Source organism: Apodemus sylvaticus, chromosome 13 (assembly GCF_947179515.1).
Source record: "Apodemus sylvaticus chromosome 13, mApoSyl1.1, whole genome shotgun sequence".
NCBI lineage: Eukaryota > Metazoa > Chordata > Mammalia > Rodentia > Muridae > Apodemus > Apodemus sylvaticus.
In genome coordinates, this window is record NC_067484.1 from 68,296,701 (window position 1) to 68,311,560 (window position 14,860).

At 47.1% G+C, this 14,860-nt stretch overlaps 1 protein-coding gene across 16 annotated transcripts in view; it reads right to left on the reverse strand.

Moving 5' to 3' along the window:
- The window catches only part of LOC127663694 (protocadherin gamma-C4), a 159,691-nt gene that overhangs the window by 93,763 nt on the left and 51,068 nt on the right, over positions 1–14,860 (reverse strand). For 2 of the 16 annotated variants that reach the window (XM_052155343.1, XM_052155346.1), the window contains exon 2: positions 11,873–12,520. The exons of 9 other annotated variants lie outside the window; for them this stretch is intronic. In XM_052155343.1, the coding sequence (XP_052011303.1) occupies positions 11,873–12,520 (648 nt within the window). Of the gene's footprint in view, positions 1–1,038; positions 3,644–6,168; positions 7,903–11,872; positions 14,463–14,860 lie in introns of those variants that run through there. 5 more of the 16 variants (XM_052155348.1, XM_052155345.1, XM_052155340.1 and 2 more) reach the window with 5 other exon arrangements.

Consider the following 14,860-nt stretch of genomic DNA (forward strand, 5'->3'; position numbering starts at 1 on the left):
AACTATATATTTTTCTTTCAAAGATCTTAAATCACAAACATACTGAAAGGAAAAGGGCAAGAGGATCTCCCAGTTTTCGTGGAGATCATTCCTTTCAATGTAGAGGAAGAGATTGAGAAAAGGCACAAAAGCAGTTCTAAGAAAAAGGAAGGATAATGGGATGAAAAAAGCAGACGACACCAGAAGTAGAGAAGAAAACCCCTCTACTGATTTTTGGGGACCACAGAGTCTTGGAGATATGAATAAAACTTCAAGTCACCTCTCAAGAGAAGTGTCAGTTTCAACTGAGCAGAAGCTGGTTAGCTGATGGATGTCCCAGTCACCTCCCCAAGTGCTCGCAGGTGGACAAAAAATGTGAAAGTAAATGAGATGCCAAAAGGCGGCAGAAATAATTTACAGCCAATGGTTTTCTGCAACAGCACCCATTCTGATTGTTCAGCGTGCTTTAGCATTTGAGACACTGAAACACACAACCGAGATGCATACATTCATTTAAGTAGGAAGGTTGGCTAAGTTATTCCTTTACTTGATCAGACACCAAGATACGGCTTTAAACATTGTTTTATGTGTATGAGCGTTTGCACCTCATATATGGATAAGCCCCAGGGAAGAGAGAAGGAGGAGCCATATTTCCCTGTCCCCTGGAACACAAGGCGATGTTGGGTGGTTGTGAGCCACTTTGTGGGTGCTGGGAACCGAATCCGTATCCTCTGCAAGAGCAACAAGCGCTCTTCACCCTCCCCTGAGCCACCTCTCCAGCCACAAGACTTTTTACTGCTACTGTTTTGCCAATCAGAGCCATACAAGATATCTCCAATTTGTTAACTTTTTTCTACTGAAGAATAGATGAACTTATGAACGAAATGTCATCATTTCACCACTGAGAAGGCGGTAGTTAGCTACTGATTTTTCAAATATCAACCTAGATACGAAATGTTTCTAGATACGAAAACGAAGTTACTATACCTGAAATAAGAGAAACTAGGATTATTAAAGAAAAAGAAAGAAAGAAAGAAAGAAAGAAAGAAAGAAACTTACCGGTGCTAGAGTCTCAGGATGTGTCATCAAATCATCCCCAAGGTGAAGCGGAATTAAGGTCCCAGGAGAACTACCGCAAACTATTTCTTGAGAAGAAGGCAAAGGTGCGCTACTTTTCAGAAAATTTAACTCCGCCTTTCCCGTTTGCCCAACGCACAGATTATAGGAATAGGGTAGAGTGCCTTCGCTATAGTTGAGAGAAACCCCTGGTCTGTTCTTAGAACAAACACCAGACTGAAAGCAGCCCCAGACAGAGGGGCTGGAGGAATGTCGCAGTCGAAGAGCAATGGCTAGAATCACAGCCAGGAGGAAAAGCACAGAAATCAAGGCCAAGGCCACCACCAAGTAGAACTGCAGCTCCGCTTGCGGATCAGGGGGCAGTGAGCGGTCACTGAGGTCTGGCAGGGCCTCCTGCAAGCTGTCAGCGAATACTAGAAGCAGCGTGGCTGTGGCCGAGAGCGGCGGCTGTCCCCCATCGCGAACACCAACCAACAGGCGCTGCCTCGCAGCGTCCTTTTCGCCCAAGGCACGAGCTGTGCGCACTTCGCCTGTGCGCAGCCCTAGGCTAAAGAGCCCGGGATCGCTGGCCTGCAGCACGTGGTAGGACAGCCAGGCATTGTGTCCTGAGTCTGCGTCCACCGCCACCACCTTGGTGACCAGGTATCCGGGCTCGGCAGCACGGGGCACCATGTCGAAGAGCGCAGAGCCATCGGGCTCGAGCGTGGGATACAGCACGCGTGGCGCGTTGTCGTTGCGGTCGCCCACCAGCACGCGCATGCTCACGTTGGCGCTGAGCGCGGGCGATCCCTGGTCGCGCGCCTGCAGTGTCAGCTGGAAGGAGCGAAGCTGCTCGTGGTCGAAGGCGCGCTGTGCGAACACCACTCCGCTCTGCGCATTCACGGTCACGTAGGACCACAGCGATTTAGGCTCCAGGTCGCTGGCTATGATGGAGTAGGAGATGTGACCATTGGATCCCAGATCCGGGTCGGAGGCGCTGACCTGAGCGATGGAGGCTCCGGGCGGATTGTTCTCTGGCACATGGACTAAGTATGAAGACTTCTGGAAAGCCGGAGCGTTGTCGTTAACGTCAGTGATGTGCAGAGCGATGGTTGTACTGGAAGAAAGGGCTGGCTTGCCTTTGTCCGTAGCGGTGATGGTGACATTATACTGTGGGTTCTGCTCTCGGTCTATGGCTCCATCGGTTACTAACTTGTAGTAGTTGCTAGAAGAAGCCTGGATCTTGAAAGGCATGTCTTTGTTTATATCACACTTGACTTCTCCGTTTCCTCCGAAATCCCGATCTCGCGTTTTGAAGAGGGCAACCACCACTCCCGGAGGAGAATTCTCCAAGATATGATCAGAAAGGGAGGTGATGGTGATTTCTGGACTGTTGTCATTTTCATCTAGAACTTCTATGATGATTTTACACTGTGTAGAGAGACCACCGCCGTCCTTCGCTTCCACTTCCATGGTGTACCTCTCTATGTCTTCAAAATCCAACGACTGGTTATTCTTGATTACGCCTGTTTTCTCATCTAGTGAGAACACGTGTCTTGTGCTCTGGGCAGTGCTCCGAAAGTAGTAATGTATGTCAGCATTGACACCCTCATCTTCATCAGTGGCTGTCACTTGCAACACAGATGATCCTGGGGGCAGATTTTCACTAACACGGATCCTATATTCCTCGTTGCTAAACACTGGAGGGTTGTCATTGATGTCCTTTACAGATATTTCTATCTGAGTGGTAGCACTGCGGGGCGGGTCCCCTCCATCCAAGGCAGTCAGTATCAAGCGATGAGACCTCTGTTCTTCTCTATCTAGGAGTTTCTCCAGAGACAACTCGGGGGTTTTGCCACCATCAGGATTAACTCTAACCATTAATGAGAAGTAAGGGTTGGAGCTTATCTGGTAATCTTTAACTGAATTCAAACTTATGTCGGGGTCAGTGGCAGGCTCAAGGGGTATTCGTGTACCAACTGGCACAGATTCCAAGATTTCTAAACGCGTTTCTTTCTTCTCGAATTGAGGGGCATGATCATTAACATCCTCAATCTCCACAACGACATGAAAAATATTCAAAGGGTTTTCCAGCACCGCTTCCAACTGCAGCTCACACCTTCTCCTCCCTTTGCATATCTGCTCGCGATCTATGCGGTCCTTCACCAGTAAGTCCCCGCTCTCCGAATCCACACTGAAGTGCAGCTTCTCAGCGCTAACCCGCAGCTTCCGGGCAGACACTTCCAGGACACTGAGCCCCAGATCCTTGGCGAGGTTCCCCACCACCGACCCGCGGTCCAGCTCCTCGGGGATGGAGTAGCGGACCGGCTGGCCCAGCGCGGGACAGAACAAAGGCAGCAGCAGCAGGGCAAACAGTACCTGCGGGCGGCTGGGGCGCTGCCTCCGCGCGCTGCTCCCTCCCATTGCTGGCTCAGGTCCTCGGTTAGGTCTTCGGATCTTCGCGGTAGGAGAGAGTGCAGCCTACCGGGGTGGAGGTCCGTTTGATCTCGGACAGCCGGACCCCAGTTTGGTGCTGGAGGAATCCGTGTCTTAGTGTGAGTGAGCGTTCTTGGTGTGTGTATTCGTTTTTGCCCAGGAAATTGCAGTTAAGAGGCTGAGGGATCCCGGGTATCAGAGCTTGCTCTGCACTGGCCGACAGCGGCGCCCAGAGGCTATGAGTGGAATTGCAGTCTATCGTGTTTAGAAATCCCTTCCCAAAATGTATGTATAGCTCGGAACACGGGGTTATGAAATAGCCACACATTTTAATTTCACGGTGGGATTACAGAGGATACCTACATATTTTAAAGAAACTTATGCTACAGTATGGAACATTATGTATTATGTTGTGAATCTTCACATACAGATCAGACCAACTAACTTCAACAGAGATGAACATAAGGCCAATCTTTGTTTACTGTGTATTGAGTTTTCTGGCTATTCAGAAGAAAACCCAAATCATTTAGCATAATTTAACACTTTTAAAAAACTAGAGAAAAATACCAATAATTTCATTTTCAGTCTATTTATATTCTAGACTCTGTTACCTACACACATAGTTTAAGAGCAGTGGCACTGATCATTTTCCACACTCTTCTCCGTCATCAATGTACTTACCTATGTTGTGTTTTTAAACTAAAGAGCAGTCGGGGGTGAGATCATTTGTCTGCAGGCATGAGACTAGCTCGGGAGACACAATGAGGCCCTGAACCAAAAAGTCAATCAAACCTAACCAAACCAAAATATCTTCACTGTGCTTCTGTAAACAATCCTGATAAGAAACACAGGAAAGACATACAAGTGCTCGCAGAGCTAGTTGGGAAGAGTGGGGGAGGGAGGAGGGAAGAGGGAGGAGGTGGCCGTGAGAGTGAGCGTGACTGATACACATACATACAAGTGTGGAAATGCCATAATTAATATGTTAATAATCATTAGGAAGAGAAGGGATGTTTTGTGATGACTGTTATCTACTTACCGCATGCTCAATACATACTCATGAGTATCTATGTTGTTATTCTTTCCCCCAAATTAACATACATTTTAAAGCCATGATTTCAATATAGATATGATTCCTCAGAAGAGAAATTTTAAAAACTCATGTCATCATTAAAAAAAATAAGATCCCCAAAGAATTCTTATTTTCTCCTATCATCTTAAGGAAGAAAGATTAGTTTCTTTTGCTTCTTCTCTAAGGTGCTGTGGATTGAACCAGGAGCTGTGCCCGACTCCTCTACCCAGGAGCTACACCTATAGTACTAAAAGAATGCTTGACAAGACTGAAATATCATATATATCCAGAATATACCTTAATATCAACATCTAGACATTTAAAACTCCATATTAAGTACACAATTTGTTACATCCATAGAAGCACCAGCAGTAATTAATGCATCTATGTATGCAACGTAAGTTTACAATAGGAAAAAAAATTTTAGACAGGGTTTCTCTACATAGCTCTGGTTGTTCTGGACTCACTCTGTAGAACAGGCTGGCCTTGAACTCAGAGATCTGCCCGTCTCTGCCTCCTTAGTGCTTGGATTAAAGGCGTGCGCCACCACATCAGGCTGTAAATAGAAACGTGCAAGTTTCATCCCTTTCCTTTTCTTTTTTCAGACTCAGGTTGAACCCAGTGTCTCACACCTGACTCTATCACTGAGCAACACTACCCTCTCCAAGATGCATTTTCAAATGTTCCCCTACATGCCATACTACTTGAACGTTGACATTATGTTTAAAATCTAAGTCATAAATTATTTTCCTAATGGCTAAAATCCAGGGAAATCTTTTTTAGAATCTCTTTCCGCATGTCCTGAGAATAGTTCGTAACTTACACCCCATGTTCAGGTTCATTTCTACTCCCAGAGATTGGAGAATTGAACTGGAGCCAAAATTTTGATTTCACATATTAGCAACTTCTCTTGATCAAGCCTACACTTGAAAGAAGAGCGTCAAACTATTTTTCATAGCTTAATACTATAGCATTAGGACACCAAGCCTTTAATGCTATTATCATAATGGATGCTACAATTTTCACCATCGAAAGAAGAAAAAGAAAGCTCTGCTGGGGTTTGGAAATGAGAGCTGAGGCTTCACCCCTCCTCAGAGAAGATCTTTAAACACAGTTAGTTTCTACAGACTCAGGCACATAAAGAGCAATAGTTTGTTGAGCTATTTTCCTGTCATAGAAACAGAAATGTGGAGGCAGAGACTGTGAGTTTTCAGTTCTTTCCCTAAGAAAGGGGGAACTTTTTGGTTCACCCCTACAAAAGAATCGCTCTAGAAATTGTTTTAGGAGCAAGAACTACAATGAGGGACATTGGGAATCATGATCAATTCAGGCCCGGAAGAGAACCGCCAGCTGTAGAGATTGTAGACAGCGACTGTACCCAAGCGAGGCATTCTCTCTGAACAGACCCCTCCATGCAGGAGAGTGAGAAGTGCCCTCATCCACAGGAGTGTCATAAGAAAGTGAAAGTCATCTCAGTGATGCCTGACCAATAAACCTTCTAGATGTTGTGGGTGAAGCTTAGACTCAATGAAAACCTGAGTGGTTACAACTATGTCAATGTCAACTTACACAAGGCTAAGAGCGAATTATCATACTTAAAGAAAAAACAACAACCGAGAACTCACAGGAACCAGAGGAGTGTCGTCAATAGGAAACTTGGGCTCAGCTGAACTGCACAGAGGATCACTCCTCCCACAGCTCTCCTGGCTGATGAGCGTGTCTGCGTAGTTGGGCTGGGGGAAGATTAGGTGGCTCTTCCCAGAGTCGGGTGTGAGGGAAAACTCTTGAGAATAGGTTTGTAGGAAAGTCTGAACCCCATGCACACCCACAATATGTGATGTTGGTACCCCAGTGGAGCCACCCACTGCATCCTGCAGCAGGTGGGAAGCATGCCAGCGCCGTAGCCTAAGTGCCAGCAGCACCAGTACAAAGAGTAGGAAGACACAGGAGACCACGGCAACTGCCACCACCAGGTAGAGAGTAACGTCAGAATCAGGGTCTGCAGGAGCGTTAATACTGCCCAAGTCAGCTAGGATGTCGGGGATGCTGTCTGCCACAGCTACTGTGAGCGTGAAGGTAGCAGAAAGAGGGGGCTGGCCATGGTCCTGCACGGCTACCACGAGGCTCTGCTTGAGCGCATCTCTCTCCATCAGGGCCCGAGCTGTGCGTACTTCGCCTGAGCGCAGCCCCACTGTGAACAGTCCTGGCTCACTAGCCTTGAGCAGACGGTAAGACAACCAAGCATTCTGTCCAGAGTCTCTGTCCACTGCCACCACCTTGGTCACCAGATACCCAGCCTCTGCTGAGCGGGGAGCCAGCTCCACACCAGTGGAGCCATCAGTCGGAAGGGAGGGATACAGGATCTTGGGAGCGTTGTCATTCTGATCCAGTAGAAACACCGACAGGGACACGTTGCTGCTGAGAGGCGGATGCCCACTGTCACTTGCCTTCACCTGCATGTGCAGGGTTTGAAACTGCTCATAGTCAAAGGATTGCAGAGCATAGAGCACACCAGTGTCAGAATTAATGGAGACGTAGGAGGAGAGTGGCGCCCCCTGGATGGTGTTTTCCACCAAAGAGTAAGTAACCTTAGCATTTTCGTCGTCGTCAGGGTCACGGGCACTAACTGAGAAGATGGAGGTGCCTCTGGGGTTGTTTTCGGGGAGATAGACTGAGTAGGAGGGTTGAGAGAAGGCAGGCGGGTTGTCGTTGATGTCAGCCACATACAGGGTGATGTGAACTTCTGTGGACATGGATGGGGCTCCCCTGTCTGCTGCTGTCACTGTGATGTTATACTCAGAAGCTCTTTCTCGATCAAGAATCTGGGCTGTCAACAACCTATAGTAATCGTCTACTGAGTTTTCTAATTTAAAAGATGGGTTCTCCTGGATGGAACAGACAACTTGACCATTCTTCCCAGAATCTTGGTCATGAGCGTTGAAAAGGACGATTACTGTTCCTGGGGGAGCATCTTCCCTTACTGGGCTAAACAGAGATGTAATGGTCACTTCCGGCCGATTGTCATTTACATCTTCTACCATAACTACCGCTTTGGTCCGCCCTTTCAGTCCCCCACCATCTTCAGCCTGTATTTCCATTTCATACAATGAACATTCTTCATAATCCAGATTTTTCGCTACTGTCATTTCCCCCGTGTTCTCATGAAGATGGAACAACAGCGATTGTTTGTCATTAATTTTCCGGAATTTATATGTCACCTTTCCATTGGCACCCTCATCCGGGTCGCTAGCTCTCACTGTGAGTAGCAGGGTGCCCGGGTCCACGTTCTCAAAGACTTTCACGCGGTAAACGGGTTGGTCAAAAACAGGGGCATTGTCGTTGGTATCCAACACTGTGACCTGGATGAGCGCTGTGCTGGAGCGGCGTGGGTCGCCTCCATCATAGGCGGTGAGGACCAGGTGATGAGAGGGCTCTTCCTCTCGGTCCAGGGAGCGCTCCAGCACCAGCTCTGGGTTTATAATCTCGTCGTATCCGGTTTGCAGGTGGAGAGAGAAGTGCCTGTTGGGGCTGAGTTGGTAACTCTGGAGGGAGTTTATACCCACATCTGGGTCAACCGCTTCTGGGAGTGGATACCTTGCTCCAGGGGCAGCGATTTCGCTGATTTTTACAACCAAATTTTCGGCCTCAAATTTTGGCACATTGTCATTGATATCAATCACTTCTACTTCCACCCCATAAAGTTTCACTCTGTCCTCAACTAGGACTTTAAAGCTTAGGAGACAGGACGCGCTCTGAGCGCACAGCTCCTCCCGGTCTATCCTGCCCGCGGTGACCAAGCAACCGCTCCGCGGGCTCAGAGAGAAAAGCTGGATCTTACCTTTGGAGATGATGCGGACTCCGCGCTCTGCCAGCTCGCGGGGCTCCAGTCCCAGGTCCTTAGAGATGTTTCCCACTAGATAGCCCTTTTCTGTCTCTTCTGGCACGGAATAGCGGATCTGCTTGGCCCTGGCCTCCCACAGCATCCCCAGCAGTGCACACAGGACGACCAGTCTTCTGCAGTGCAGGCGTCTGGCCGGGGCAGCCATTGTTGCTTTTGCTACGGAATTTTCTCAGGATGCTCTTTCTGCTCGGTAAACTCCGTAGGTTCTTCTTTTCTTTCTCCAATTGTCAGATGATACTTATTCCTCAGGAGAAAGCCAGAGCGTTCCAAGTTAGAAGGTTGAGTTTTGCTATAGTCCGGGAGTCAATTTGTAGGCTGTGACGGGCTTTGTGAAGATGCTGACAGGAAAATCCGGATGGAGCGGGGAGTTTTTCTTACAGTTGGTGAACAGCGGCGCTCAGAGTCCTAAGCCGTTACTACACCGTCTGAGACATTACACTCCCTTCCTTCCCTCTATCCATTTCTCTTCCTTTCTCTATCCCCCTCTCGCTGCTCTCTCCATCTCTTCCTCCCTTTTCCTTCCTTCCTTCCTTTGTTTCTTTTTTCCTTCACCCGTTTCTCCTCTTTGAGAAAGTGTCTTAGAAAAATGGAGTCGCTCAGGCTGGTCTCGGAGGCTTGTACTCAAGCAACCCTCCTGCCTCAGCCTCAGAGCACTTGGTTCTACTTGTGTGTTCCCCTGAAATATTTGATTATAGATGATTGATAAAGAAACTAGTACTCTCTGCTTTTTGTAATTTTAGATTTTCTAAGCTTTTTTTTTTTTTTTTTTTTTTTTTTTTTTTTTTGCATTCACACTTCAAATGCAACCACCATTTGTGGATATCTGAGTTGCAAATGAAGTGGAATGATATTTCTGTATTAACTCTTCAGTTTTGGCTTAATTTTAGGCCAACTCTAAAGTTTTTTCTCTCTCTCTCCATATATATGTATATATAATTTCATTTATATATATATATATAATTTCATTTTTATGGTGCTGTGTTTTGCATATGTCTTTACAACTTTTAGAAATAGCTTTGGTGTGAAGGTTATATAACATTCATATTTCCTTTATACTTTATCATATGTGTGTTCATTATATTTATTCCATTTTTTTTCCTGGCAGGGCCTCATATGCCCCAGAGTGCTGGGATTAAAGACATATAACACCAAACATGGTTCACAATAAAACTGAATGAGTATAAAGATGGATTATTCACATAAGACATAAGATTTATCTATTTTAATGATAAAGTCCATGGTTTCTTTCAAACGTTTGTGTTATCTACACAATTCTACTTGGACAGTATTTATACATTTTCTTATCTTACCTATTAATGTTAAAATCTCAACAGGATTAGGTTGGTCTCTGTGAGTATGTGTGTGTTCAAAGAATGGGCCTCACTGTGTAGCCCTGGCTGTCCTGGAACTCAGAGAGGTCCTGCCTGCCTCTGTCTTCCAAGTGTTGGAACACAAGGAGTACAGCCGCCATGTCAGACAGGATTCAGGTTTCACATTTCCATTCAACTTTTCCACTAATTCACAAAGGGGTCAGCTTTTGATGTGAATGCGTGATGCATGTACAAGTGCTGGGAAAGTAAAAGCTAATATTCAGAAAAAAGCAATTTTTCATTTCAATCTGAGAGAGAGAGAGAGAGAGAGAGAGAGAGAGAGAGAGAGAGAGAGAGAGGCAAGTGCTTCTTGCTGAGCTATGTTGTCACCCTCATACAGTTTCAAGGGCAGGGATGTGGCTCAGTAGAAAAGAACTTGCCCAGCATGCATGAGATCATGAGCTCAATTTCCAGGACAAGAAGAATTCTTGCACGAAATCAAGTGATTTTTAAAATAGTCATACACTTCTTATTCTAAAGCTCATTTAAACTTCAGTAATAATTTGCAGAAAAGAACACAAAATATAGAACAAATGTTTACGGCTAAGAGGTAAGTGGCAAGTGGTGTTGTGTAAAGCAGAAATCTGTTTGTAAGGATGCCATTTACTGTATTTTATGGTCAGAGGAAATAAAACAAAGACATTGTATACAATGGTAGCTTTGTATGCATACCTGACGGGTAGGTAGCCTTATGAGGCAATAACTCAGACTTCCCTACTACAAGGATGGTTGGAAAACCTTTGTGGCTTCAAATAATAAGACGAGTCCAGTGGTTTCCCCTCATCCTTTCTTCTTCAAAGATTATATGTCAAGAACCAGAGGGGCCGCTGAAGAAATGGCTCAGCAGTTAAGAGCACTGACTGGTCTTCCAGAGGACCTGGGTTCAATTTCCAAGCCCTACATGGTGGCTCACATCAATCTATAACTCCAGTCAGTTCCAGGGGATCCAACACTCTTCTTTTCTGGACTCTTCGGGCACTGGGCATGCGAGGGGTGTCCAGACATACATTCGAACAAAACACGCATGCACATACAAAAATAAAAGAGAACCAGAACAAAGGAAGCGGGGTGATAGCATCTTCTCTGCTTTTCTTTCCCTCAGCTTCCCCTTCTGTGCTGGGCACTGAACCCAGGGCCTAGGGCATCATGTGAGTGGGGCTCTACCACTGTGTCCCAGCTCCACCTTCTCTTTCCTTCAGGATTTCACAGTCCTGAAAGCTGATAAGATTTAGAGTCTGAAGAACTCAGCAAGTCTCTTTCATTCCACAAATATACAAGGTAGTTTTCATGTATTTTTAGAAGAATCAAAGTCACGAATCGGTTAGGTGAATTTAAGAAGCTAACCACGAGGAATAAACACGAGAAAGGGATCCCTTGGTGAAATCAGTGAAGAGGCCAATGTGTAGTTTCACTCCGGGTTTTTCTGTGCAACCCTGACTGTCCTGGGACTTGCTCTATCTAGCAGGTTGGCTTCCACCTCAGAGGCCTGCTTCTGTCTCCTGAGTGCTGGAATTAAAGGCATGTGCCACAATCACTTGGCAGATTATGTAATCTAAACTTGATGCTTGCCTATGTATCCCAGACCTGTAATCCAGCATTCAGGAGGCTGAGACAGGAGGACCTCCAGTTCTAGGCTGGCCTCTGCAACACAGTATAAACTTCCAGGCCAGCCTGGGATACCCTGTGAATCCTGTATCAAGGCCACCCTATATACTCCGTAGCAAGACTGTTTCAAAATAGTGAAAATCAACAGGTAAATCTCAATCACTTTGAAAAAATTGTGCACTTGTTTTGTTACAAAGCTAACAGCACACACTCTCAGTATTTTTGGATATTGCGCTGCACTGTAAATCTGTAACCTTTAATTTCTTTCCTGGAACTTATTTTATATCATAGTTCACCCAACTCTATTGGCGAAAGGTAACAGAATTTTCTGAGTCACATTAGCTGTGTGAAGAGGACTCACAAGACCTGAAAATGTGTTGTGTTGTTATGTAAATATAGACAGTTATGTAGTTCAGGAATAGAGAAAGAAGCAAAGGTTTGAACGGAACTTACCGGTGTTAGAGGTTCCGGGTGGGAAGCTGCCTCACTGGAATCACAAAGTGGAAACAAGGCTCCAGACGACTCAGGGCAAAGAAGGCCTTGTCCTGAACTCAATGGCTCACTACATTTTAGGAAATTACACTCCGTCTTTCCAGCATGTGCACCATACAGATTATAGGAATACGGCAAAGTTCCTTCACTATAGTTGGGGTAAACCACTGGTTTAGATTCAGAACAAAATCCAGACTGAAAGCAGCCCCAGACAGAGGGGCTGGAGGAATGTCGCAGTCGAAGAGCAATGGCTAGAATCACAGCCAGGAGGAAAAGCACAGAAATCAAGGCCAAGGCCACCACCAAGTAGAACTGCAGCTCCGCTTGCGGATCAGGGGGCAGTGAGCGGTCACTGAGGTCCGGCAGGGCCTCCTGCAAGCTGTCAGCGAATACTAGAAGCAGCGTGGCTGTGGCTGAGAGCGGCGGCTGTCCCCCATCGCGAACACCAACCAATAGGCGCTGCCTGGCAGCGTCCTTTTCGCCCAAGGCACGCGCTGTGCGCACTTCGCCTGTGCGCAGCCCCAGGCTGAAGAGCCCGGGGTCGCTAGCCTGCAGCACGTGGTAGGACAGCCAGGCATTGTGTCCTGAGTCTGCGTCCACAGCCACCACCTTGGTGACCAGATATCCGGGCTCGGCAGCACGGGGCACCATGTCGAAGAGCGCAGAGCCATCGGGCTCGAGCGTGGGATACAGCACGCGTGGAGCATTGTCGTTGCGGTCGCCCACCAGCACGCGCATGCTCACGTTGGCGCTGAGCGCGGGCGATCCCTGGTCGCGCGCCTGCAGTGTCAGCTGGAAGGAGCGAAGCTGCTCGTGGTCGAAGGCGCGCTGCGCGAACACCACTCCGCTCTGCGCATTCACGGTCACGTAGGACCACAGCGATTTAGGCTCCAGGTCGCTGGCTATGATGGAGTAGGAGACTTGACCATTGGATCCCAAATCTGGGTCGGAGGCGCTGACTTGAGCGATGGAGGCTCCGGGTGGGTTGTTCTCGGCGATGTACACCAAGTAGGAGGCCTGGTGGAAAAGCGGAGCGTTGTCATTGATGTCACCAACGTGTAGGGTGACTTTTGTGCTGGAGGAAAGGGGTGGCTTGCCCCTGTCAGTAGCCGTAATGGTCACATTGTATTCTGGAATCAGCTCTCGGTCTAAGGTTCTGTCTGTAACCAATTTATACGAGTTTTTGGAAGAAGAGATAATTTTAAAGGGCATTTCACCGTCTAGTCGACAATTAACCTCCCCGTTTTCCCCAGAATCTCCGTCGTGTATTTTGATCAAAGAAATTAGTGTTCCCGGCGGTGCGTTTTCTGGAATCGTGTCTAGCAGGGAACGGACTGTAATTTCTGGTCTGTTGTCATTTTCATCTTGAATGTTAATTTCAACTGTACATTGTGCAACCAGGCCCCCGCCATCCCGCGCTTCCACTACTATAGAATATTCTTTGATTTCTTCGAAATCCAGTGTTTTTTGCGTCGTAATTTCTCCACTCTTTGAATCTAGACCAAACACTTGCCCAGCTCTGTGGAAGGAATAAGAAATCTCTGAATTCACGCCCTCATCCTTATCCGTAGCTGTCACTCGGAGCACGGTTGTGCCCTGGGGCACGTTTTCTGGAAGGCGGACTCTGTATACTTCCTGGTTGAACACAGGGGGATTATCGTTGGCGTCAGTGACTTGGATCCGAAGCTCAGTGGTGCCACTTAGGGGAGGATCCCCGCCGTCTAAGGCTGTCAGGACTAATCGGTAGTAATTCTGTTGCTCGCGGTCTAAAGTTTTCTCCAATACCAATTCCGGGTATTTACGACCATCTTGTTTTTCTTTATTCACCAGTGAGAAACTAGGGCTAGGAGAGAGTTTATAATTCTGTAGCGAATTTAAGGCAATATCTGCATCTTCTGCTACTTCTAAAATGAACCGAGTGCCCGGTTGAGCAGACTCACTTATTTGCAGCTCTGAGGAAGTGTGCGTGAATTTCGGCACGTGGTCATTAATGTCCTCCAGCTCCACACTCACGTGATAAAAGTTCAGTGGATTTTCAGCAACAGCCTCAAATTCCAGAGCACACACCAGCGTCTTCCCGCAGATCTGCTCCCTGTCCAGCCTGCTGCTCACTAACAACTCTCCACTCTCTGAGCTCACACTGAAGTAAGGCTTCTCAGAACTGATACGTAGCTTTCGCGTCGGTAACTCCTGGACACTGAAGCCCAGGTCCTTGGCGAGGTTCCCCACTACCGAGCCGGTGGGCATTTCCTCGGGGATCTTGTAGCGGATCTGCTCAGAGAGCGCCGGGCAGAACAAAGGCAGCAGGAAGGGAAGGAGCATTGGCCGCCTCTGCCCCCGGCGCCTCTCAGCAGCGCCCTCCCGCATCCTTCTTGCTCCCCTCTGCTTGCTCACCAGCCTGGAGACGCCGGGTTATGAAGAGACTCCGTGGTGCGGATATTCCGGGCTCCAAACGGACTTTGGTATCAGTTTTAGTCCATGAAAGGATTCTTCTTTTGCTCGGAAAGAAGCGCTGTAAAGAAGGCTGTGAAAGGGAGCCTTGGAAAGAGCTCTGCGGCTGCGCGAGAAGTGGAGCTTCAGCCTCTTCAGTCAGGCTAACAGCGACGCCCAGAGTCCGCACTATGAAACTGCAGCCTCTGCTGTTTTGGTCACCACCCCCCCATAATACAATAACTGCGCTAAATAAGTGATATTTTAGTATTCACATATTTAGCAACCGAGTTTAAATATCGCTTTTATATGTTTTTATTCTTTCGAGATGTTTGAAATACCTCTTTGAGTTTTTTTTATGCAAACCTACATTATAATGGTCCATTCTTTGGTCACCATATATACAGTGCACTTTCACTTATAGCAAAGTGTTCCTTACCCCTTTGAGTGACAATTTAATAACCAACTTGCCATTAGTCTTGCCATCAGAGTCTACCAGATTATCAAGTTCACAAATCA